The sequence below is a fragment of the Ursus arctos genome, unplaced genomic scaffold (genome assembly GCF_023065955.2).
Source record: "Ursus arctos isolate Adak ecotype North America unplaced genomic scaffold, UrsArc2.0 scaffold_3, whole genome shotgun sequence".
Taxonomy (NCBI): domain Eukaryota; kingdom Metazoa; phylum Chordata; class Mammalia; order Carnivora; family Ursidae; genus Ursus; species Ursus arctos.
In genome coordinates this window covers 15,036,236-15,063,299 of record NW_026622985.1, presented here as the reverse complement: position 1 = coordinate 15,063,299, position 27,064 = coordinate 15,036,236, and the positions used below count along the sequence as shown (strand labels likewise).

At 48.0% G+C, this 27,064-nt stretch overlaps 1 protein-coding gene across 1 annotated transcript; it reads left to right on the top strand.

Moving 5' to 3' along the window:
* Positions 1-26,379, top strand: EPDR1 (ependymin related 1). The gene is made up of 3 exons (XM_026503126.4): positions 1-579; positions 23,264-23,472; positions 24,809-26,379. Exons 1-3 carry the CDS (start codon positions 275-277, stop codon positions 25,003-25,005), a joined length of 711 nt encoding a protein of 236 aa, XP_026358911.2. The 5' UTR covers positions 1-274; the 3' UTR covers positions 25,006-26,379.
* The last annotated feature ends 685 nt before the right edge of the window (positions 26,380-27,064 follow it).

Here is a 27,064-nt window from a genome sequence, read left to right as displayed (position 1 = left end):
TGGCAGCAGAGAGCAAGTGAAAACAGAAGCCGCAGCGGGCAGCGGCCCAGGCAGAAATAGCTCCCGCGATTCACCAGAGCCTTCCCGGGCCCTGGTCCGGCTCCCGCACCTCGCGCGCCCGGATCCCAGCCGCCGTGGAGGCCGCGGCGGGAGGCCGCCGCCTCGCCCAGACCGCTCTCCGGCTCCCGGCGGAAGGCTGCGCGGCGCCCGCGCGGTTCAGCGCCCCCTGCGGCTCGCGCCGGCTCTCGCGGGGCGGAGGGCGCTGCGGTCGGCGATGGCAGGGCGCGCTCCGCTCGGCGTGGCCCGCGAGGCCCTGCGCGCCTGGCTGCTGGGCGGCCTCTGCTTCTGGGCGCTGGGCGGCCTCTGCGGCCTGGGGGCGGCGGCGCCGGGGGCGGGGGCCGGGGCCGGGGGCGTCCCGGGGACCCCGCGCCCGTGCCAGGCGCCGCAGCAGTGGGAGGGCCGCCAGGTTCTGTACCGGCAGAGCAGCGGGCGCAACAGCCGCGCCCTGCTCTCCTACGACGGGCTTAACCAGCGCGTGCGGGTGCTGGACGAGCGGAAGGCGCTGATCCCCTGCAAGAGGTACGCGGGCCGCGGGGTGGGCGTCGGGGCGGCCCGGAGGGGCCGAGGTGGCGGGGGCGGCGCCTCCCTCTTGCCGAGGATAAAAGTCGCAGGGAGGGTGGCCGGGGGCGGCCCGGTCGGGGGCTGGCGGGAGGGCTCGGCTCACCGTGCTCCGAGATACTCAGCGGGGCGGTGGCCGGTGGAGAAGGACCCGGGCAGGGGCGGGATCGCATCCCAGCGGCCCGGTGCCCACGTTCGCCCCGGGGCGCACGCTGCTGAGTCAGGCCCGCGGCTCTGGGCGTCTCATCTACACCATCTGGTCTCTTCCAGGAGTCCTCTGCGAGGGAGGCACGCCGAATGCATATACATTAAGAATTCTTGTTGCATTTTTTAAAGGAATAGGACGACACTGCAAAAGGTGTGGGGAATCAAGGAAAATATCGCCCACAAACTCATCACCCTGTTACAACTATTGAAATTTCTGTCTACTTCCTTAAATTTTTTTAAAGCAAGTGTGACATATGTGATCAAAAAACATCGTTTTTTAATATATATATATATACACACACACCATTTCTTATGCGTTCTTCATCGCCATTTAATTGGTTGGTCCCCGACCTATTTTTAATAGCTGCACAATATTCCATAGAGGAGCTATGCCATTTTCTTAAACCCACTTGTCTCATAATTCACCTTTCCACATCTGCTGTGAGAGAGGATGTCGTCTTTCTGAGACCTGATTTCTATTTTGGAGTCACCCCCTGTCCACTCCACAGCTTTCCTGTGGAAATTCCTATGTGTGCTCCTCTCGGGGTTATGCTGGCCTCTCTGAGGGGCGTTTCTGTGATTAGGAGGTGCGTCTGATGTTCGTGGTTTAAGGGTCTGGTGAGCAGTCAGATCAGGGGCAGATTTTGATGTCATTTCACCTAGAAGCATTTGTTGAAGTGTTAGGCATCTAGAAGAAAGTACTGAAGGGACAGAACCTTTCAAAGCAGTATATTCGAGAATGGAAGCTAATGCATTTGGAAGGGTACAATGTGTGCTGAGGAGAGCTGGAGCAGCCAAGTCATCATGGGGGCCGGGAGGATCTCTGAGGCCTCTAAAGAACACCGTGGCTCTGTCTCAAAGGTCAGAGTAACAGTCAACGACAACCAGTGTTTGAGCACTTATTGTATACTGGGCATAGTGCTGAGGAATGTCCACATATTATGTGAAAATCTCACAACGGCGTGACAGTGGAGGTTTTATGATCTCTATTTTATAGACAGAGAATCTGAGATCCAGGGAGAGTCAACATTTTTTTCCAGACCTCACATCTGGGACTGGAGGAAGCTGGGTGGCTTCTGACCCATGTGCTCTTAACCACACTGTCATGCGTTCATCATGCATTTTTTTCATGGCAAGCACTTTGTGTAAACAGAGCGGGTCCTGAGCCTGTTTATACAGGTCACCTGAGCCACAGGTCACAGTCTGTGGGTGGAGTCACATGAAGGAGAATTCCCACCCAGTGAGATGAGGGTATGCTGTGTGTGACAAGAACACTTCAGATGGGCAGCTAACCCAAGCTTCCTGGAGGCGGCTGGAGCATGAGCGAGTCCCAAAGCCTTGCACCAGTGACCGGAGGAGGGAAGACTGCTCTGGGGGGATGTGGGTCTATTCCAGGATGGCCTGGAGCATACCGGGCTGGATGTATTGCGAGAACTGCAGACCAGTCTCTGTTAGGACAGAAGCACAGAGGACGTGGAGAGGTTGGGATCCGCTGAAGGATTGTCCAACAGTGGAAGGTCATGCTTGGATTATGGAATAATCACTGGATGTATGGTGGAGAATAAAGGAGAGCAAGAGTGGAAGCAAACACCTGACCTGGGAGACTTGTGTCGAGGTCGTGGTGAGAAGCGTACTGGTTTGGGAAGTATTAAAGGGGTTTATTGATGGTGGAGGTGAGGGGAGGGAAGAGTCGAGGAGAGGCCCCCATTTTTGGCTTCTGATGGCGTGGAATAGATAGTGACGTGATTCACGGAGACAGGGTTGGCTTTGTGCACGTGCGATTGAGGATAAACTGCTAACCTTTCTGTGCACTGACGGGAAGGCTGGTCCGGTAGTGGTGTATTGATGAACAGTCGTGTTGCAGACGGACTGGAATGGTTCAGAGCCCACTGCTGAAGCAGAGGAGTGTGGTCAGGAGAAGGGTAAGGGTCCATCCCCCCAGAGCTCGTATTTTCACAATGTAAGAGATGAAATGTTAGAGTCAGACAAATCTGAGTCTGAGTGCAGAATCCTAGTGTGGGTCTTTGGGTAAATTGCTGAAGCTTTCTGAGCCTCAGTTTCCCCATTTACAAAATGAGAATGGTAATAGTGTCTAATGGGTTGGATTGTGGCGGGGATTAAATGAGTTCAAGTATGTAAAGCACACAGTGCAGGGTCTGACACCTTGAATGTGCTTAGAACATGGCTACAGTTGTCCCCATGGCCACCACCATCATCACCATCCTGGTGAGTTTACCGTGGCCCTGAGACCCGCTGCCAGCCTGTAGGCTCAGAAACTAGACCGGGCAGGGCACTCAGGGGCCCTTCCTTTGGGAGCTGACTCGGGGGAAGCAGGCTTAACAGCTAAAATGTATACTTCAGTGAGTGCTGTGGCTGGCATGGCGGCCAGGATTCTCAGATCCGCAAGACTAGGTCATTCTCTCCCTGTAGGCAGAACTATGTGGGAGCCAAATTATAATCAGGAGGTTGTGAGCAAAGAGTTGGAGCAAAGTCACTGAATCTAATGATTGCCTGCTCTAGGCCAGGCTGGATGCTCAATGTTGAGCTTTCCATCATGAGTAAGACAGGCCAGCCCAGGGAATGGGGCTGAGATTCAGTGATGGGTCCATTTTTCACCAGAAAGATGCCTTGTCACTGGTTCTAAGCTACCCCAACCCTGCGGGTCCAGACTCCCTCCACTCTGCAGGAAGGCTTGGTGAGTACCCTTCAAGCTGTCTTAGCCACCCTTCTTCATCGATGATTCTGCGATCGGTTCATATAGTCTTTATATGTGTGCATTGTGTCTTTAGCGGGGTCACAGCCAAATCCTGCTGGCCTAGAAGTTTTTCGGCCCCATGTGGTTGGTGATTTCTCATTTCTTTGTCCTGACCTATCAAGTGTTGATTTCACAGCTCAGATTTGAGAAGGCAGTTTTATTCCCCTTCTTCCCAGTTTCTTGGCAAGATGCTGTCTCACAGTCCCATCTCTGGCCCTCAGTCAGAGGTAGAGAAGAATGTTTAGTGCATAAATGCATTTTTAAGCTCTTTAAATGTAGATTTGCTGGAACAAACTCAGAAACTTTTTCAGGTATTAGCAGTCTGGCCAAGAAACCAGATGTTATTTGAAGAAAATATGGATGGGTTGTCTCTTCATATTTATTAGTAAGTTGAGAAGTAAGTTTCAGAATTGGATCAACTTCTTAAGATTTTTATTTTGCATCCAGATTGTTATGGAAAATCCCACTGATAGTTACTGTGGAATGACTAGGACTTTCCAGGCTCTCTTTTCCCTGAGATGATGGAAAAGATTAAACAACTTTACAAGCTTCAGATAAGACAGCCTTAGCAGAAAATGGGGACTATTAGTAATTGATACTATTTTGTTTTCTGGTTCCAAGTGTCTTTCCTGACTCCTTGACTAAACTCACAAGTATTACATTTGGAAGACTGAGGAAAAGCAAGAAGATTATTTTCATATTCCCACGAACATGTTGAACTTTGTGGGAGAAGCAATACTGAATGAATTTTGTAAGGCCACCAGTAACTTACTGCTCCCACTTACAAAATGGTGGCTCGGGGGTTGGAATTAATGGCACTACTGACGTGGAGTGAACAGAGAGGCATTAAGAGAATATGTGTGGGGACGTTAGGGATAATACCTTAGAAGACTAATCAACTCCCAATCCTACATGTTTGGGGATCTTGGGGGGAGGTGGTAAAAGATGAAAAGAAAAAATAGGTCTTAAGTGGCGTGGCAAGTGGATTCTCATTCAAATTCTGACCAGTTCATGTCTGTTTCAGTTTTCCCTGGGCATTCTATTTCTTGGAGAACAGAATATCATTTCTCTTCTGTATTTTTGGAGAAAGCCACCTAGCGTAGCAGAGAGAGCACAGACATCCAGGGAGGGAGTCACGGGATGTCAGACATGGCTTCCAGTCCTGGCTTCACCGCAGCAAGATCCTAACTTCTCAGGACATCAGTTTTTCATCTTTGAATTTAATTTTAATGATCTACAATGTTTTTCCTACAGAGTGTTTAGGCCTTTTCCCTTAGAGATGAAATGATACCATGGATGCACTCATTGCACTTTTATTATATCGGGCTGATTCCCATTCCTACTGCGAGGTGATGAACTTAACATGGATTCGACCTTTTTTTCTCAGCGTGTCCCTTTGTGTAGATAAAATCAAAATGCTTTTTCTTCCTTCTCTTTTTCACCTAAACTTGTGTTCCTGGGCAGAGAAATGAGGGGCCACCCTTAAGTGCTCTGACTGCAGACTCAGAAGGCTCTGCTCTGTGTGCCACCCCACCCCCGAACATTCCAGGGCATGAATAGCATTGCTTACGAGTCTTCCTTCTCGTATCTGCTGTCAAAGATTAATCCCGACGGCTGTTATCATGCTAGGTAACTTCAACGATCATTGCATTTGAGCAGCAGGATAAGAGTGTTTTCCCCTCCAAATGTAGAGTTTTCTTTTATTTTGAAACTATCTCACTCTTACAGAAAGTAAGGACATAGCCATTTCCCCCCCGAATCATTGCAGAGTGAGTTGCCAACTTGATATCCCCACCACCCCAGAGACGTCAGCGTGCATTTCCTGCAAACAGAGCTATTCTCCTGCACGGTTGCGACACGGCCTTAAAAACCGGGACATTGACAATTAATGCGGATTAATTTCTACCATTGGAAATTCGGGGCTCATTCAAGTTCTGCCAGTTGTTCATTTATGTTCTTTATAGCCAAAGGCCCCAGTTTACATTCGAGCATTGCATTTAAGTGTCCTGTCTTTTCCGTGTTTTTCTGGCTGGAACAGTTCCTCAGTCTTCCTTGCATTTTGATACTTTGGAAGATTACGAAGCAGTGATTTGGTAGAATGTGCTTTGATCTGGGTTTGTTTAATGTCTCCTTACGATGAGATTCTAGTTATTTCCCTGTGGTAGCAACACCACGGAGGCAGTCCTCTGTTCTTACCGCATTGTGATGTTCCCTGGAATTACTTGATTAACTAACGGTCGCAAGGTTTCTTCAGTGTGAAGTGACACTTTTTAGCTTTGTAATGAATAAGTATTTTGTAGGAAGTTTTTTTTTTTTTCCTTAGAGAGGAAGAGAGTGGGTGGGGAGGGGCAGAGGAAGAGAGAGAGAATCTTAAGCAGGCTCCACGCCTAGTGGGGAGCCTGACCCGGGGCTCAACCCCAGGACCCTAAGATCATGACCTGAGCCAAAATCAAGAGTCAGATGCTCAACTGACTGAGCCACCCTGGCGCCCCTGTAGGGAGATATTTTATTTTTTATTATTTTTAAAAGATTTTATTTATTTATTTGACAGAGAGTGGGAGAGAGTGTGATAGAACGTACAAGCAGGGGGCACAGCAGAGGGGGAGGGAGAAGCAGACTCCCCACTGAGCAGGGAGCCCGACGTAGGGCTGGATCCCAGGACCCCAAGTTCATGACCGGAGCCGAAGGCAGTTGCCCAGCTGAATGAGCCACCCAGGCGCCCCTGTAGAGAGAGATTTTAAAACCATGTACACATCCCATTTTCATGACACTCAATTTATTCATTTATTTCTATCAGCTTGGACTCAAGGATTCTCACTGTATTGCATTTGTTCTCACTGTTTGTTTTGATGTTCACGTTGTCCCAGATCTGGCCAGCGGGAACCTCTTTAAGTTGGCTTTTACGCTCTTTAAACATGTATCTCTTATTCTTTGAGCACTTCTTTGCTTTTTGCCACAATTAAGTGTTCCAAAATCATCTGTACTCTCTCTGCTAGAGTCTTGGAATAAGCCCCTTCTGAACCCGGAGCTCTGGTTACTTCTACTGGAGAAGCCGAGACCTCTTCTCTAGTTGTGCTCATAGCTATTAGGTGATATGGCTCCTAGACCCTCTCCGTGGACGAAGCAAGGGTATGATAGAGGTTTGAACACACACACACACACACACACACACACACACAGTCACTTACACATACATATACACACAAATTTACATGTACATACATTGCTAAGCTTCCAGTTCTAATACATATATATATTTATACCAGAACCTCCAATTCCATTCCACCCGCACATAGTTCATTTTTGGAGGTCTCTTCTCAGAGAAAACTGGCTGCCATTATTGGTTGCAGTAGGTAGCAATTGTGCATTGCTGTGATGTGCCCTCCCTACATGGTCCCCTCACCCCACTTGGGCTCTGCACCCTAGGCTAGACCATACAGATGCCTACCTTGCCTGGCCCTACCTAGTGATTTTAGATGACACTGTTGAGCGAGAGGAAAGGGAAGATCAGGTTATTATTATTATTATTATTATTATTATTATTATTATTTTGTTTGTTTGTCTTCTTTTGACTTTCTCTGACTTTGTCTTTGTAAATCCTCAGAATCCATCTATGTGGCTGGGGGAGGTAAATTAGTATGAAGTGTTCAATCAATCGATTTACTTATTTATTTTTAAGGATTTTATTTATTTATTTGAGAGAAAGACAGAAATAGCGCACACGCGCGTGAGTCAGATCACAAGCAGGGAGAAGGGCAGAGGGAGGGGAGCCTGATGCGAGGCTCGATCGCAGGACCCTGAGTTCATGACCTGAGCCAAAGGCAGACGCTTAACCCACTGAGCCACGCAGGCGCCCCTCCACAAATTTATTTAATCACAACCCCGTTTTGCGTGGATTGGGCTTCCGTTTTAAGAAATCACAACTTTCAGAATTTCAGGAGACTGTCTCTTTTTGCCTTTCCTCCCTCCCCTTGATCTCTGATGGCGGGAGCCAGCATTTTCTTTTCTTATTAGCTCAGGAAGTCTGACTGCTTGTGGCCTTTTGATCCTTCGAAAATGAACCATGCTGATTTGCAAAATTGAGTTTTTCTTCAAGAAAGAGATTTTCTTGGAAGCCCGTAAAGTTTGCTTTGAGTCTTAATTCAGTGGGTCTGTTGACCCTGGATTTCAGAGGGTTGATGCTGGGATGCCGAGGAGAAGCAGGCAGTGAGCAGCCTTAGTGCCAAGGAAGACAAGCCCCACGGAGTAATAGGACTGGTGGGGTGTAAGACTAACTTATAACTAGAAGCCAGAGGTGGTTGCCAAACTGCTCTGAAAACATCTTTACTTCTCTCTGTCAACCTTGAGCTGTTTCTTCCTGATTCTGCCCTCGAAGATGGCGGTCAGGGGCAGAGTGCCCAAAGATCTGAAAATATTCCACCAATTAGTGGTTTGTTTTTCCTGGAATAAATGTGATAGTGTTATATTTCCCCAATTCCAGTAAAAATCTTCTATTTTCCCCTTCATAATTTCTTTTATTTTACCCATCTTTAAAGAAAAAATTCCTCTCCTGATCCCACCAGCTGAAACCCCATTCTTCCCTTCTATTTAAAGCCAATCTTATGCTAAGTCCAGTCTCTAACCTCTCTGCTCTCTTGAACCCTCTCCAATCAGACCTTGAGCATCACAACTCTACTGGGCCTGCTCCTCTCATTGTTAACAAATGAGCCTTTATCACTCCTCATTGTACTGCGCTCATTGCCGCCATCTTGGTATCTTCACGGACCACATTCTTCCAGTGTCTCTTTTTCCACCTCATTTCCTTTGCTTCTCAGTTGCCTTTGCTCTTCCTCCTCTTCTTGTGGACCATCAGTGGTCACATGTCCCAGGGCTCAGGCTTGCCATGCCTTTACTGTTCTGTCTACACCCCTCTCTTGGTGCCCTCAGCTCAGTCATGGCTTTGGCATACCCAACACTAACGCCTCCCCTGCAAACAAACAAACAAACAGAAAAAACAAACGTTCTTCTTGCAGGTTTCTTAGGTTCAGCTCATAGCAGCTCTGGTTGTTCAGGATCAGTCATAGAGTCATCCTTGAGTTCTTCTCCTACTTGCCACTAGGAGTCCAGAAGCGAATCCTGTCCACTCTCATTTTGATACAGACCCAGAATCTGACCACGTGTTCACTGTCATTGTGAAGGCCCAAACCCTCATCATTCTTGCCTGGGCTTTTTGCACTGACCTCCTAACGGGTCCTCCTTCCATCCCTGCCCCCTTGGGTCTGTTCTCAACGTAGCCCCTTGAATGATTCTTCTAGAAATATCGTATCATGTCACTCATCCACTCAAAACCCTCCAATGCCGTTCTGTCAGAGTGAATGTCCTTACAAGGGCCCGGACGCCCTCAGGGATCCGCTCCCTGCCCCCCATGTCTTGTTTCTGAGCGGGCAGCAGCTGCTCGTTGCCAGCCCCCTCCAGCCCCTGGCTCAGCAGGCTTCCCCCCTGTTGGCACTTGGGTGGCTGTTTCCTGTGCATAGAAAGCCTTCTCCCTAAAAAGCTGCATGGCCCCCTCCCAAATCAGACTCTCTCTCCTGCCAACATTCTCCTACACAGCACCTCACTGCTTTCGTGTTCAAGACACTTACCACTATCTGACATACTATTCATGCTTTTTAAACCCGTCCCCTCATCTCCTCTGTCTCCCCTTGCCCAAAGCAAGACTCCACGGTCAGGAATTTTATCTGGTTGTTGCTGTTACCTCCAGCACCACAGAATTAGATTTTTGGGGATAATTGAATGAGAGAATGAGTAATAATGGTGACCTAGTTATTGTAGAAGGATACTCAAAATAGGGGTCTGCAAAGAGAAAGAAAGTAAAAATTATCCATAACTGCTCAACTGATATGACTATTCTAATGTCTTCTGAATATCCTGAGTGATTTTTAAAAAGACTTATTTGTTTATTTGAGAGAGAGAGAGACAATGAGGTGGGGAGAGGCAGAGGGGCAGGGAGAGGGACAGGCAGACTCTCCGCTGAGCACGGAGCCTGACACGGGACTCAATCCCATGACCCTGCGATCATGACCTGAGCTGAAACCAAGAGTCGGATGCTCAGCCTCTGTGCCGCAGGTGCCCCTGTCCTAGGTGACTCTGAGTCGCACAGCATGCAGACCCAAGCACCTCCTATTTCACAATAGACTTTTTTTCACTTAACAACACACCATGCAAGCTCATCCATACTGACTAGTCCTCTTCGATCGTCTTTGGACTCCTGGCTTCTCCTCACTCAGGTCTCAGCTCACCCTCTCCTCAGAGGGACCTTCTGCGACCCTCCCCACCAGCCACTCCCCATCACATCTCGTTCTGTTTTCCTCCGGACACGGGACATGATCCCTGGGGGACATCATCTGGTCAGTTAATGTGTCTGGCGTTTATTGTCTGTCTCGCCTTCGTGAGTGAGAGAATGTTATCGGTTTGATTTATCACCAAGCCTCCAGCACCTAGAAGTGCTTGGTACATCGTGAGACTCAGTAAATGTGTGCTGCGTGGATAAATATCATTTTCATGCTTTGGGACTACTAGCATTGTACCTGTTCATGGAGGAAAATCTAAGTGACACGGAAGAGCAACGTAACGAGAGTAAAGATGACTCATCATCCCGCTGTACGGCACTAAGAACCCTGCTGTCCGAGCTTCTGGGTTTCTTTTCCTATTCCTGTGGATATGATTTTAAAATTAAAATGGAGACCTGCTTCTTTAAGCAGTCCCTTATTGTGGGGGAGTCATGTTTGTTTCCCGTCTATTTCCCACTTGTTCAGATGACTACACCTTGTATTTGTGGGCAATTAGATGCGTACCACTTTTTTTCCCTAAAGATTTTATTTACTTATTTGACAGAGAGAGAGGCAGTGAGAGAGCGAACACAGGCAGGGGGAATGGGAGAGGAAGAAGCAGGCTCATAGCGGAGGAGCCTGATGTGGGGCTCGATCCCATAACGCCGGGATCACGCCCTGAGCCGAAGGCAGAGCTTAACGACTGAGCTACCCAGGCGTCCCAGATGCGTACCACTTTTTAACGTATTTTGGACACATTCCTAGATAAGAAACTGATAGAAGAGGGATTTGCACTTTTTGAGGTTGTGACAACTTTGCCCTTCGGGAAGGTTGCTCCCACCGGCAGACATTTCAGCTGGAAGAGTGTGATTGTTGGTGTTTCCCACACCCACGCCTATATGGAGTCTGATTGTTTTTGGTCACTAGCAATCTGATAAAGAAGAAACGGAAGGGCAAAATGACATGCCTGCGGTGATGTCACACCCCCTGTGATTCTCACTCTGTTGTGACTCTCTCTAATACTCCCCAGGTAAGTCCCCTATGGGCTGTTGGTTTAACAAAGACACGCCATCGAGTTCAGTAAAAGTTTTTTCTGACCTATTTTATAAAGAATTTCTTCTTCTAATCAGCATGGATATTAACGTTCATCAACCTAGTGATTTGTACTAATAGATCGCTTTACATTAAACCATCTTGGCACTCCTACAATACTCATTTATCATTTTGTAGTAGTCTTTTAATAGTCTGCTTGATTTGACTCACTAACATTTTATTTACGATTTGTTTTTAATCCATGGCCACAATTTAGCTTGTTCTTTAGTTTTTATTTTTCTGCTTTCTCTATTTTAATGTAGAAGAAGCTCCGTAAAACTGTCAGAGAATTGGCAAGCCTTCAATATGTCTCTGTGCTCGCCAGCCTTGAGGTTGGAAAAAATTAATTCCTGAAACCATTAGGACCGAACTCCTTTTGAAGAACTAACTCTTTGATCTCTTTTTAAGATCAAAGATCTAAGATCTCACGAAGCCATCGTGAGGATTTTTTCCCTCTGGTTATTGATCTACTTAACTTTCTGTTCCATTCTGCGTTAGTTTGGGTTATTTATATTTTCCTAGGAAATCTTCCATTTCATCAAGATTATGTTTATCATCATAAGTTGTACATGATATTCGCTGAACTCTGAAACAACTTCACCTTATCTACTGATATCCTTTTTTCTTCCCAATCGTCTTTTTCCTCATGATTACGTTTTTAACAATCAACTAGTGGATTTATGGAATGGTTTTAGGGTTTATTAAGTATTTATATTCTACATCACGGATCTTCTTTGTCAAGAACAGTTGCTGGTATCAAATGGCACTGCCTACCCATATTTTGAAAAGTTTTTAGGCAGGCTTGTAGTGACCCCCTAAGACAGCATACCATGACCTCCAGAAATGGACCCCCCGGGTTCCTTTCATCCACAACCTAGTCCCCTGCTCTTCCCTCGTCAAACACTATCTTCAGTGTTTCTCTTGCTCCTCAGTCCTGATTTTAGAGAATTTCCCCAATATGGGCATTGGAAGTTTCCCAAGCACCAATGGTTCCCATGGCAGAAAGTGATTTTTTGTGTTTCCCACACTCATGCCTATATGGAGTCTAAGTATTTTTGGTGGTGGCTCAGGGCCTCTTTGAACAGAGAGGCTGTGTGAAGATTCAGTCCCCCAGCAGGGTGCCTCCATGACCCTCAGATCCTCTAAAGATTGGAGAAGCTCTTGGACAGATGGCCTCTGAGCAGAAGACAGCTGCTCCTGGACGAAAAGCCTGTGATGCTCCTTCATGGAAGGCTGCTTCAGTGGTGGCTAAGGTTAGATGTACTGGGAAAGTTCCAGAGTGTGAGTTGTGCCAATGAGTGAGAGCCATCAGTCTGCCCTGGAAGAGGCAGCAAAGTAACCCCTCCAAGCTCCCCTAGTGTCTTAGTCTGTTTAGTCTGTCGTAACAAATACCAGAGACTGGGTAGCTGATAAGCAACAGTTCATTGTTCACAGCTCTGGACGCTGGAAGTCTGAGATCAGGGTGCCAGCATGGTTGGGTAAGGGTCCTCTTCTGCTCATAGACTTCTCGTTGTATCTTCACATGGTGGAAGGCGCCAGCTAGCTCTTTGGGGCCTCTTGTATAGGGGCATGAATCCCATTCATGAAGGCCCCACCCTCCTGACCTAATTGCCTCCCAAAGACCCCACTGGTAATGCCATCACCTTCGACATTAGGTTTTCAACACATGAATTTGGTAGGGTTGGGGGAGGGACACAAACCCTCAGATCAGAGCGCCGGAGACCCTGCTGCCCTGGAGCAGCTCCGAAATTGCCAAGCGAGATGTTGTCAGATAGGAAGATGGTGGCACAGGGCCAAGAGCCACATGAGTTCCTCGGTCTGACATAGCATTTTCAGCTACAGGTGAGCTCTAACTTAGAAGGAATGTATGAGGCTCCATGAACCACCAGACTAGTTGGTGTGGCATCCACGTTCAGCCATGATGAACGCAAGGCCTTCTGAGGTTGCTCAAACATACTTGCGGGGAGGACCATGGTAAGCCGGACCATCTGCATTGATTCCAAAGCTTCTAAAACAACTCCCCCCACACCACTCACCAAGTCCCTTACTGAGGTACATCTTATATTCTCTGGAATTGTAAGTCCTTCTTCTCAGAACGTGTCATCAAGAAGCTGATGATCCAGGATGTCAAGTTGAGAAAGGCAGACATGCCTCTGAGGAAGATGGTGGGGCACCTATGGAGTTACTGAGTTGGCTGAGGTCAAGAGGGAACAGTGTCTCCTTAGGAATCCCAGGGACACCTCTTGGCAGAGGGGCCCTGGTAGTCATGGGGGAGGCAGTGGCAGCAAATGTAGAGAAAACACAAGAACGTGGAACTCTCCTTCCAGAAGGAACGGGGCAGTGGACAGTGGGGAGCAGAGGCGCTGGGAAGAGAATCTACTTCCGATTTAATACCCACTGAAGTGTCATGTCATGTTCTGTGTTCTGATGTGGTTTATCTATTTCCTCTGGATGTGGGAGTCTCCTCTCGCTCTGAATCGAGCCCTCTCCCGGTCCCCTTCGTCACATACTGTATTTTGGACAGCGACCCCCCCACCCTCGTCCAGCTCCAGTTACTGTCAGGGTTGCCCTTGGGACCCCCCCCGAGAGCCTCCCTCGTGATGTCTCAGTTGTCCTAAGGAGTGAGGGGACGAAGCTTGGGAACCCACTTTCCTGTCACCAGAACACAGTTTCTTCTGTAAAGGATAGGTATGTATTTAGGTCCCACTCAGTACGTTGGAAGGAATTTAAAGTGCTTGGGTGATTTCTCGTTCCTTCTTTCACCGTGCTGAGTCAAGCCTCTGTAAGGTCAACTGCTTTACTTGTTAAACACAGAGGAGTTTCTATTGTGGGAGTGTTTGCACAAACTTCTAAGTAGCCTTGCCACAAAAGAACCATAAGTGATTTTACTCCTTTTATTATTATGCGCTGCAGTATCTTTTATGCTGATACGCTTATCTACCTGAATCCTCCATTTTGATTCAGGTCTCAGCTTGAAAATGTATTCAATTAATTTTCTTCAGAGAGGGTATGGCTGTGGTGGTACAGTTCCAGGGATTTTGATAAAGATTTTATTTATTTATTTGAGAGAGAGAGTGAGCGAGCACATGCTTGACCACAAGCAGGGGAAGCAGCGGGGGCGGGGGGGGGGGGGAAGCAAACTCCCCGCCGAGCAAGGAGCCTGATGCGGGACTCGATCCGGTGACCCTGGAATCACGATCTGAGCCCAAGGCAGGTGCTTACCCAGCTGAACCCCCCAGGCGCCCCCACTTCCAGAGATGTCGAATGCCTGAGAACATCCACTTACTGCCGTTTTACATACAGCCAATTTTGGGGTGTACACAATTTATTGGGTCATAACAATAGTGTTTTGTGCTTATGGCACAAAAAGGGAAGTCCGATACCAAACTACGTTTGCGTTAGTTTTAATACATTTTTTTCCGGTCCTCGTTTTTGCAGGTTGTTTCTGTTATCCTGGAGCGTTATTAACATCTCCAGGTTCTGTCCAGCTCTAGGGAAATTTCATCTGCTGTTTCTGGAGGCTGGATACTCTCTTCTCTCCTTGTTCCTTGTACAATCTCTACTTACACGGATTGGTTCTCTTACCCCTGTTGCCCCACGTTGCCCCACATCGCTTATCTTACCATTAGCCTTTTGGTCTCTGTGTGTCTTACCTAGAGTTCTGGAATCGTACCTTTAAGTCACTGCTTCTGTTTTTTGTTTGTTCTTTGTTTCCCACAGCGAGAGCATTCTGCGCCACCTCCACTGTGTTTTCGACTTGATAATCATGTTTTTCATTAGAGAGCGATCCTTGTGTTCACACATTAGTCTTTATTTCTTAAATTCAGTATCATCCCAAATCCCAGTGAAAGTAAAAAATAAGATTTATATTTTAGACTCATAAGCGGTTAGCTGCAAGGGCGTCTGTGTTTCTATTTATTTTGTTTTTTATTTTTTAAAGATTTTATTTATTTATTTGACAGAGAGAGAGACAGCCAGCGAGAGAGGGAACACAAGCAGGGGGAGCGGGAGAGGGAGAAGCAGGCTTCCCGCTGAGCAGGGAGCCCGACGTGGGGCTCGATCCCAGGATTCCAGGGTCACGCCCTGAGCCGAAGGCAGACGCTTAACAACTGAGCCACCCAGGCGCCCCTGTGTTTCTGTTTACGCGCAGTGGCGACTGGTATGTTTCTCCTGAGAAGCGTAGCACTGGCTGGAGGGACTGACTAGCCTTGTACCCTCCCAACCTCCTTAACACCCCTGATGTGTCGTTCTAGAACTCACTGTGAGCCGTGGCAACATGGGTATCCTGGTACTAATGATGCTTTTCCTTCCAATGGTGAGAAGACAGCTTGAACTTGAACTTCTTTTACCTTCCATCTGCTGAAAGAGTATATGGCTGCACGTTGCCAGTATTCATCCTGAAACATTCTTGGAAAAAAAAGAAATCTCTTCAGTTTCTTGAGCAACATTTTCCTCTTTTGAACTCGAATCCAAGTGGTGGAAGCCCATCATCTTACAGCTCCTTAAATTGCACACATAATTGTTCTTTGATTTCGCTTTGCCTAGGGCTCTGTTCTCAAGTAACTTCGTTGTCCTTTTGTTATATGTGGTTGCTGTCAGCCTGCACGATGAGTTGCTGTCTGACACAACAATTTGGAAATAGGGTTTTGGTTTTCTGTCTCATAATTACCGGCGGGTGTAACTCAATCTTGGTACAGGCCGGGATGGCAAGTGGCTGCCGGTGAGTTCTTCCTGCTAAGAGTCAGAGAGCTGGCGTGCGTCCCCGATCTGGTATATGGCATATTAGACAAATCCAAGTTTGCCCAATTTCTTCCCTAAAAGCCAGAGTCCTTTTTGTAACCACAATATTATATTTGCCCACTCCCTTCTCTGCAGTTGAAGGTATCTTGGGGGGCCAAGCAGTTACAGGTGGATGGAAAGAACCACTCCTCCCCCCCCATTCCCCCGGTGGAAGGAGGGGAAGGAGCACGGGGTAAGTGAATTAGAGCGAGTCTGGTAGGAGAGCGGACCCAGAGTCCAGGCCTGGCACATTATTTACGACTTCGTTATGCTCTCAGCCTCATATTCTCCTCTGGTTAAAAAAGAAAGAAAAAAAAAAGCTAATAATGTGTCAGCCAGTGGAATTTCCAAGTCTGAAACGTCTGCCTCAGACTGTTCTTTTTTTTTTTTTCCTTCCTTTTTTTTCCCCTCGGCTACTCTGATTCTAGACAGAAAAACAGTTGCCTCTCGGCTACACCGGCAGTAGCCTTTCTGGTTTATCAGCGCCCAAGCCGGGCTCTGATATCGTGGGTTCTGGGCTTAGCCAAATCCTTGGGCCCTGCTCGTTCTGGAACGAAAGGCTCTCAGAGAGTCATTGGAAAGCACCGGATAGATCAGAACGATAAAGCAGTGCATTTCCTGTTTGTAGGGTGCTTTCAGCTGCACGTGTCCGCAAATCTGACTGACAGACGCTGAAACTCTAAGGACGTGTTGTAGTTCACCTCAGACTGTCGGGGATGCGCGTTCCTAGGTCGGACTCAACGGTATCACCACGGCCCCTGGTTCTCCTCCATCCATCTTCTCTGCCATTCTCAGAGAAAGTTGGCTCACACTTGCAAGACGCCATGCTGACTTGTTGCCTCGTGGCCTGAAAGTGGCTGTCCCCACTCCAAGCATTATTTCCCTGTGTTCAAAGACAGGAAATGAAGGACAGAGCAGGACAGGGGGTCTATTTTTTTCTAGAGAAGAGAAATCTCCAGGGGCTCTCTTCTTCCAACAGACTTCCTTTTACATCCCCAAGGCCAGAACCAACTATACCCCCAGCTCCAAGGGAAAAAAAGGAAGTGAGTCGATGAGAATACTTCCTCAGCCTCTGTATTGACAGGCAGGCAGGCGAGAAAGGGTGAGATGCCTGTGGGTCTGCTCCGGAGGGGTCCACTTTGGCCCTCAGGACCGTTCTCTCCTTTATCCTCTGTCCTGCCTGGATGAACCAGCCCTTCGTCATCACACGGCCGATCAAGTCTTCTGTGCGCAGATGAGATGAGTCGTTTCCTTGTCAAACATGAACGGGTGACCGTAAACGCAACCGTTCGCAGGCTTTCCTACAGAGCTACAATCCCTTGCATTTGTATAACGGTTTATATCTGCTGTCTCAAATCATCTTCATAGTCATGCTTCGAGCTTCAAAATTCTAGCCTCTCTTTACATATGAGAAACAGGGAGATTAAAATTATGATCACAGAGCCCAGCAGCAGTCGACTGGGAACCTCGATTTCCTGACCTGAGCTTTTTCACAGTGCAGTTCGTGCCGTCCGCAAACCTTACCCTACAGTAGGAAAACGAGACGGAAAGGCCTCCCCCTGCCGCACTATAACTGGGTAAACGTTTAGGACCTTTCTAATGGGAAGAAATGAATGAAGCGCTACATCCAGGTAAAAATTCTAGTGTTCCTGGGGCGCCTGGGTGGCTCAGTCGGTTAAGGGTCCGACTTTTGGTTTCTGTTCGGGTCATGAGCTCAGGGTCGTGGGATCAAGCCCTGCATCGGGCTCTGTGCTCAGCGGGGAGTCTGAGACTCTCTCTGCCCCTCTCCCTCTCCCCCTCTCCCCTCTCAAAAAAAAAAAAAATTCTAATTCCTTTTGGAAAACATTAGTACCTTGTAAAATATAAAATAGAAATTTCCTTCGATCCAACAATTCTGGTCTATAAACTTTTCATAGGGTTGTAAACACAGAAAGGCCAAAGCGTTTATCTCCAATTTATATTCAGCTTTGTTAATATTAACAAGTTGTAGAAATAATCTAAGTACTCATGAGTAGGGGATGACTGAAGCAAAACATGGTGTGTGTATGTGTGTGTGTGTGTGTGTGTGTGTGTGTATGTACACACCCACGGTGTATATATTATATATATATATATATATATATATATATATATATAAGCATTCAAACACTAACGGGGCCACGTCAGGGCCACAAACACCAGCTAGAAGGAGCTCCCACTGACAGAACTTGTGACAATCTGAGCATCGAATGGAACGATGACCTTAATTGTCATACATTGAATATATAAAAATTCTTGAGTCCAGGGTGATGATTGATAGATAAATAGATAAAAAGATAGATGTCATTTGTTATACCATTGGTATCCCAATCTCCAGGGAAATAATTGATTCGGGAAATGGTTTTACCCAGAACCATTAGGTGACAGTTATTGGCTAATAGGCTCTTCCCAGCATCATAAGTATTCCTGACCAATTACTTGCTAACTGTAAAAGGAAACGCCTTCATGATGGAGACATCTGGAGTAACCATCTAACTTGGTGATCGAAGTTAGTAGCAGGGATGGGACATCACCTGTCTTCTGCTGTCACACCTCATGAAACACACAGCCTTATCAATTTCTTTCCAAAAATCTTTAACCAAATTACATCAAGCCTTTAGAATTCAGGTCTAGTTTGGAGGAATGACAGGAGCTAGAGGAACAAGTTAAATGAAGAAACTGACAAAAATCTGGAATGGGGAATGTGCAGACCGGAGTCAAGGTCATGTTAAAAATAAAAAAGGTAGGAGTAGTGTTCCAGATTTTTACAACAGTAGAGACCTAACAACCAAATATAATGCTTGAAACATGGCTGGACTCTGATTTTATTTTATTTTTTAAAGATTTTATGTATTTATTTAAGAGAGAGACAGAGAGAGAGCATGAGCAGGAGGAGGGGCAGAGGGACAAGCAGACTCCCCGCTGAGCAGGGAGCCCCATGCCGGGCTCCATCCCAGGACCCTGGGACTGTGACCTGAGCCAAAGGCAGATGCTTAAGCGACTGAGCCGCCCAGGTGCCCTGGATTCTGATTAAAAAAAAACAACAACTTTAAAATACACTTTTGGGGGACAACTGACTATGGACCAGGTATTAGCTGGCATTGGGGAATGAATTTTAATGTCTTAGGTGTGATAATGGTAGTGTGGTGGGGAGGCAGAAAGTCTTTGTTTTTAGCAAATATTTAGAAAATAGATAAAGCAAATAGAGCAAAATGTCACCATAATTGAATCTACGTGGTAGATACAAAGGTAATCATTGCACCTGTCCTTTATCTTCTGCCTTTTAAAAATATTTCATAGTAAATTAAGAAAAATGGATTCCATAAATCTGTATTTTTTGACCTGGAAGGATATCAAGGACAAATGGTCGAATTTAAAACATAGGTTAAGAAACACTGTATTCACTCATTTTTATAAAATATGTCGAGTACATGTAATAAAAAGTCTCTAGGATATTTGCACAGCATACTCATAGCAGGGTCGCAGGGTTATTCACAATAGCCAGAAGGTGGAAACAAGCCAGGGTCTACACACAGATGGACGGATAAGCAAAACGTGGTCTCTACGTTCAGTGGAATATTAGCCTTACGGAGGAGGGGGATTCTGCCCTATGCTACAGCATGGATGAACGTCGAGGACACGATGCCGAGTGACAAAGTCGCAAAAGGACAACGACTGTATGATCCCACTTCCATGGGGCACCTAGAGAGTCAAGTTCACAGGGACCGGAAGTAGAACAGTGGTTGCCAGGAGCTGGAGGAGGGAGAAGTGGGGAGCTGCTTAATGGACACAGAGTTTCAGTTTTGCAAAATGAAGAGAATTCTGGAGGTCGGTTGCACAAGGATACAGATGTAGTTTGCTCTATTGAACTACACATTTAAACGTGGTGAAGAGGGTAAATTTTACGTCATGTGTCTTTTGCCACAATTTAAAGAAATTTAAATAAAAATATCCATATATGTTTAGACACAGGCACAGAGTTGTTACTTCCATAAGTTTGAGTTCCTGGACATTTTTTACTTCATTTTCCATTTCTGTACTGTTGGGATTTTTTTTTAATTTTTATTTTTTACTTCAGACAGGAATCAGTTTTACAAAAAACAGAAGATATAAAACTTCTACAGGTTTTCAGTGTTTTGGAAAACATGGGCTGCTAGAACGTCAGTTTTAGGACAATGGATTTTCAGGGAACAACAGAAATGGTCAGTGAAGCCTGAGAATTTTGTCAAAAGCAACAGACATCCTTGGTCCCACGAGGAGAGAGGCAGAATGGGGCACTGGGCGCCTCTTCTGCACTGAGGCTGGTGCGGAGAGCTCAGCCTGCTGACCCCTTGGCCGGGCCCGTCCGGCCTGACCTTGCGCGCAGCGGAGGCCTGGCAGGGCCCTCCCGGGAGCTGTGCTTTGCTTGGGGTCTGGCCAGCGAGGAGGAGTTTGCTGGCTGTTGTTGACCCAGGCCTGACCTGCCTGCCTTGTCCTCCAGGCCCTTTCCAGCACCTCACCTTGCTTGCACCCCGGGGGTGTGATTTGTGACTCCTGTCCTCCCGGCTTCCTCCACTTCGGAGCCAGGCTTTGATCTTGCTTCCCGGGATCGAGTTTCGGTTGAAGACGGTCAGTCCAGTCCTTCGGGTCTACGGGTTATTACCCGCACAGCATCCCAGGCGGATGATTCATTTCAACCCTGGCTGATCTCTGCATTTTGACCTAATGGCTCTATCAGGCACCAGAGCCTGTATCCTCTTTGCGATGGAGAACCTTACCTCTTAACTGGGAATCGTGTTCACATCCATACCCAAGCCACAACAGCATCATCAAAAGCTTCTTTTCCAAAACTCAGTATGGAGCGGTACTAGCATCTATGTCCGTATGGGACTTTGATAAAAAGCAAACAGTTATACGGCCGTATTTGGTTTCCCATTAAATGAATATTTTCTGTTTTGCTTAAGACACTGTCAACATAACCTCGATATCAGATGATGGCCTCTTGTGAGAAAATTAAATATTTTGAAAACAGCAAAGTACTGAGAACGCTGTAACAAACACCTGTGTTCGGACCACCCAGAATGGATAAATGTTCACAGTTTGAATCACAGATGATTCTTTCAAGTCTAGCATTCTCATTTTGAAATTAAATTTTCCCTCTGTGCATGGGCAGAGCCGGCCCCGGGACAGCGGTGAACTTGGCGGCGTTCCTCTCCGGCCGCCCCTTCCCCTCCCCAGCTGGGCGCTGACCAGGAGGCCGTGGCCCTGGGGTCCGCGCACGGCCACGGCCACGGCCACGGCCACGTGGTGTCCCTCCCAGGACAGCTGTGCTGGCGGCTGTCCTCCGGGGCTCTAGGTGGAACAGCGGAGTCCTCCACTGTATTAGAAATGAGGCCTGGTTATGAGTCACACAAAAAGTTCCAGGCGGAAAAAAGCAAAGTTTATTACAACAAAGGAAACCTCATAACTCTGCAGGGGGATCTCCAGACACTGAGCCTCGGAGAAGAAACGCATCCAGCAAATGCACCGCCGTTGGGAGTCCCAGCTCGCCACCGCGTCTCCTGCTTCCTTCTTCACTCCTGCTCGGTTCGCATGTCCGAAACAGCCTCCCACTGCCTCGGAGCTTACAGGGGACATGTCCGGCCACATAAGGAGACTGCCTCGCAGGCCTCGGGTGGCAACCCCACAGGTTCTTCGGGGGGAGTCCGATCGTCTCGCCCTGGGTCAGCTGTCCTCCTCAGGTCCAGTAAGCTCTGCTGACGGTGGCCGGCCGGCCAGTGTGCTGTTCGGGGGCTGAGGGCTGTTCTCAGGAAGGACCACCGCCCCCCTGCTGCCCATGGAGCATAGCTCAGGGGACGGTCACTACAGTGCAAGCAGCACACGACTGGGGGTTCTGCAGGAGCGACGACTGACTGTCTAGGCGAGACGTCTGGGGCTTGGGAAGGCACGAGAGGACGGTGCCAATGGTGAGAATAAAGAAGAGAGCCTCCCTGAGGGCACACGGTGCAGGTGTTTTGTGCGGCCTGCTGTCCCCGAAAGGCTCGTGGGACAGGATTTGTGTCCCGAGTCCTGTATTTATGAATGGACAGTCCTCTAACATTGAGAGTAATGTGTCCGCACTCCTTACATGAATGCTCAGACTGATGTGCCAGGGACTTCACCGGGCACGAGACAACAGTGACAGCCCCCCCCAGCTCCTGCAAAGGGCTCCCAGTAGGTTGGGAACCCTGCGTGTGTATTTTTAATAAGAGATTGGCTCCACTTTCGTGGGAGTGATATCATAGCAAATGAACACTTTGCTTTCTGCCGTCACTCCCACTTCTAAAAGGCGTGTGTTTGGCCCTCGTAAGCCATGCCAAGTGTTTGCTGGAATGAAGCAGGATAGTTAAATCTAAACACGTAAAATGGGGCCACGGTTACATTTCCATACTGGCTCGTAGAAAACGGAAGCGCAACCCTAATAGTGGTACTATTTTGACCATGTAGACAGTGATGGTTTATAATAGTTTTTCTGAAGAAAATACTTTGTAAGCTTGTCCTTGGGATGGCGAACATTTGCCCTGGAGGCAGATGGAGGCTGTGGGGTACGGTGAGTCTCACGTTGTTTGCTCAGGAGAGCCCCCCTCTCAGCTCGTTGGCCCTCGGGTGTCGTGAATGTCCCTGTGTGAGGTCAGAGCACATCCTCACCATGCTGGACCAGCAGCAGTGGCCTGAGTTTTGGGTCGACAATCAAACACAGGGCTTCCCCCAACACCAAGATTGCTTGGCTGTAAGATCCACACAGGATTGGGGATAACGCGGTGTGCAGGGTGATTCGGGGGGGTGTCTGCAGACTTCCCGCCCAGCCTGGGAATCTGTCTGGCTCGCTCCACACATGGGCTGTACACGTGGGCAGGAGAGACGAGGCCTAGAGCACGTGGACAAACTGTGTGGGAAAGTAGTCGCTCTGGGGTCCCCTCAATGTTTGCATCTCTGCTTCCTCCAGGTATGGGGGGCCCCTCTTTCTCACGCAGCTGTGCCTTACTGAAGCCCATTAGTCGTGACTGACAGTGGAGACAGTGGGGTGCAGGTGTGTGGTCTGACCTCAGCAGCTTCTAGCTGTGCTACATTCAGTGCCCCCAATAAGTCCTGATTTGGTGCTGCTGGGAGAACTCAGCCAAGCCAAGGGTCCAATCCCCCTGGGTCCCTGTGGCTACAAGGTCACAAACCAGCTGTGAACCCAAGGCCCTGTCTTCCTCCTGTTTGTAGCCTAAGCACAGGATCCGGCATATAATAGCTACTCAATGATTCAATATTCAATTTTGGACTCTGAATTGTAATGATTTCGTATTTAGGTTGTCAATGTGTCGAGTGCTCATAAGTACGTAAGTGATTGCCTCTATTTTTTCCTACTTGTTCCATTCTAAGGGTAATTTGTGTCGAAGGCGTTTGGACCGTATGCTGACTTAAAAGGCACAGTGATTGTAACATGAGGTCCTGATCTATTCTCTTTATATGTGTCTTTCAGATTATTTGAATATATTTTGCTCTATAAGGATGGAGTGATGTTTCAGATTGAACAAGCCACCAAGCAGTGCTCCAAGATCACCCTGACGGAGCCCTGGGACCCTCTAGACATTCCTCAGAATGCCACGTTTGAGGACCAGTACTCCATCGGGGGGCCCCAGGAGCAGATCACTGTCCAAGAGTGGTCCGACAGAAAGTCAGCTAGATCGTGTAAGGCTTCATAAAGTAGCCAAGCGCTGCATCTCGGGAAGTGTGATGGGGAGAAAGTTTAAGTCCATTAAGGAAGGGTAGTTAGGGCAATTGATAAGCTTAAGCAAATTGTTTAACGTCCCCCGCACCTGCTTTGAGTCCCGCCTGCACCCCGCCCCCACCCGGTGTACTCCTGCAGGTTTTTGTTTTTTTTTTTAAAGATTTTATTTATTTATTTGACAGAGAGATAGACAGCCAGCGAGAGAGGGAACACAAGCAGGGGGAGTGGGAGAGGAAGAAGCAGGCTCCCAGCGGAGGAGCCTGATGTGGGGCTCGATCCCATAACGCCAGGATCACGCCCTGAACAGAAGGCAGACGCTTAACCGCTGTGCCACCCAGGCGCCCCTCCTGCAGGTTGTTTAGCTCCAGAATCTAAGCATCATATTTGAAACACCTCAGCCTTCTAGCATCGCCTGTACCTTTCTGCCACCTTGGCTCTGACATCGAATGGTCCTGAGATCTGTGACATGGAAGACATCTGTCTGAGGTCTACTTTACAATCTCATATCACTTCCTAAAGTCACGGAGAGCAGATCTACCCCCGTTATTCTGAGTGTCTGCTTTTGCATATAGACATGAAGCTCTTCTCTGCGATGCTTCCGTACGCCTACCCTAGAATGGTTTCAAAAACCCAGGCTTCATGGCGTATGTGGGAAATAGTACAAAACAGTGTGAGAACAGATCCCCCCGCCTCCGCCAAGCTTAGCATAGAATTATCATATGACCTCGTGATTCCACTTCTGGGTGTATACCCGAAAGGATTGAAAGCCAGGACTCAAAAAGATATGTGTGCACCCGTGTTCATAGCAGCCTTAACCATAATAGCCAGGTGGTAGAAACTGCCCAAGTGTCCATCGGCGGATAAATGAATACCCCAAATGTGGTCAAAGAAACAATGGGATATTCAGCCACGGATAATATTGGATGAACCTTGAGGACACGATGCTGAGTGAAATAAGCCAGTCACTCAAGGACAAATACTATATGAATCCACTTATCTGAGGTCTCTAGAGTAGTCCCATTCACAGAGACAGAAAGTGGATGGGGGTTGCCAAGGGCTGGGGGGGAGGGGAGATGGGGAATGAGTGTTAGAGGGCACGGAGTTTCCACTGGGGAAGATGACAAACTTCCGGAGATGGGTGGTGGCGATAATTTCATGTGAACGTATTTAATGCCACTGAACGTCCTTAAAAACAGTTAAAAGGGTGAATTGTATGTATATTTTACCGCAAGAGAAAAAATAGAGGCATTTTGCCTATCTTCTATGTTAAAAAGACACCTTACCTTCCTCTTACAGATGAAACCTGGATCGGCATTTATACTGTCAAGGATTGTTACCCTGTCCAGGAAACCTTCACCAAAAATTACAGTGTGATATTGTCCACGCGGTTTTTCGACATACAGCTGGGCATTAAAGACCCCTCGGTGTTCATCCCGCCCAGCACCTGCCAGACGGCCCAGCCGGAGAGGATGAGCGAGGACTGCTCCTGGTAAGCCCGTGAGCGCCCCAGCGGCGGCATCGGACGTCATCCCCAGCTCGAAAGGGATTTGAGGCTTTTGAGAAGCGAGAACCTTCACTGGAGAGAACTCGTGACTGTAGGAAGATAAACACTGATCTGGGGCTCTTTGTATATAGGATTTTGACGACTCAAGCTGTGTTTACAAAAGGGCAGAGCATTTGTGCAGCCCGTGTTGGGAGCTGTGTTTTCCGCACCTGCAGGTGGATCTGGGCGCAGGGGCAGACGTGAGCGAGGGGCGGCGGGAGCAGCTTGCCTTGGCCGGGAGGAGGGTTGTCACTGACCTTACCGAGAATGGCTGGATTGCTGCCACGTGATGATAATAAAAGGCAGAACGGCTTTGGTCCGTTTTGTGATAAAGTTTTACATTCTCACCAGATCATGGCCCAATATTGCCTGCACCGGGGCGGGGGGGACCTCTCCCTTAGCCACTGACAAAGTGATTCCTTAAGATCCCTCCCAGGCTTAAGAGCTTTATGGCATGCCCCGATTGGTGTAAATTTTGCGAGGAAATGAAAGACTCTAATACAAAGTAATTATTCCTCAAAGAGACATTTTAAACCAGAGGGTCTAAGAATCTTAATGTCTCTACCTGGGTAAGCACGAGCCACGTATGTGTCCTCTTCTCTATGCAAGACTATTGCTGTGTGTGCCGAATCCTCACCTCTTTGTCAGGAGACCTAGAAATACAGATCGATTCTAAAAATAGCATTGTGCTGGGAGCCAGGAGACCATTGTCTTCAGAATCCAGGACTGGAATTCCTCTGTACTTGAACGCCTTTGATGCACTAAATGCACTGTGCTTTCCCCCACTCGAGCCCTCCTGGGGCAGTTTCGCAACCCCTTTGTCTATGTGACTTCTGCTCGTCCTTCCCAGGTCTGCTCACACTGGACCTTCTGTGAGCTGCTCCCAGGCCGGCCCGGGTTGGGGGCACTCTGTAGCCTGAGCATGCTGTCCTCGCCATACTTATTAGGCTGTGTGCTAATTTCCTGCTTCCTGGACGCTGTCGCCCACGAGCCTGGCCACGAGCAACTTGAGTACGGGTACCACGGTCTGTTTACTTTTATATGCCCAGCGCCAAGTAAGTGCCTGGCACGCGCTCAGTGCCCCAAGCGTTTGCAGAGTGGAGAATGCCAGGCTCTCCGGTCATGAGTTGCCTCATCTGTTCAAGGGTTGGGTTTGCTGATCTCTAGGGAGACTCTTAGTGATAAAATTTATTATTCTAGATTCTTCTACTATTGTGTTTCATCTGGCTATCATCTATGACTAGGAGAAATGTATGACCTGTATATCACACGGAAAACAATCTGTATGACTCACAGTTTATTTCAATAAACACGTTTAATTGCATTTCAAGTGTTCTTTGATATATTTACTTTTGTCATATAGATGGATTATCTTGGTTTTTCCGGAGTTAAAACTCCTTTCCAATGAATAAAGTGCTTCATGTGATCTAAGCCACGATCATTACCCTCTCTCAAAGGCTTGCTCTTCCGCTCAAAGCCCAGTTGCCTGAGTCGAAGCCTCAGAGGCGTTCTTGGCCCATTTCTCTCCTTCAGTCCTCACAGGCCGTCAGTGTCCCGAGTCTGGTCAGAGTAGCCCCTGTCCATCCCCTCAGCCGCCATCCAGGTCCAGGCTCTTAACATCCTGCTGGCCTTTGCAAGAGCTTCACGGCCTCTGTCTTGCCCTCGTTTTCTCTCCTCGAGGGCATCCTCTGCTCAGTCAGTCCCAAGCCAGCGCTGAGCCCCTGTGATCTCCAGGGCCCATGCCGGTTCTCGGAGTCTCAGAGCAGAGGGAAGGCCAGGCAAGGCCGGCATCTGGAATGCACAGACGCGACTTTCACGGCTGCCTTCGAGGCAGTCCAGCCGGATAAAGCCTTTGTGGCAGTGTTTGCTCACTTCCTATCTCGCCACCCACGGGATGGCCCTGTCCTTCCTGAACCGCAGGTCCCCTCAGCTCTGGCTCTCGGCCCTTGCCCACCCAAGTGCACATCCCCTCTCACAGGAGAAGGAAAGGAACCCCTTTTACTTTATTC

Coding starts and splice junctions, on each gene's coding strand:
- EPDR1 (XM_026503126.4), top strand. CDS start 275: ATGGCAGGGCGCGCTCCGCTCGGCGTGGCCCGCGAGGCCCTGCGCGCC. Junction 580..23,263: donor GCGCTGATCCCCTGCAAGAG/GTACGCGGGCCG, acceptor TGTGTCTTTCAG/ATTATTTGAATATATTTTGC. Junction 23,473..24,808: donor CAGAAAGTCAGCTAGATCGT/GTAAGGCTTCAT, acceptor TTCCTCTTACAG/ATGAAACCTGGATCGGCATT.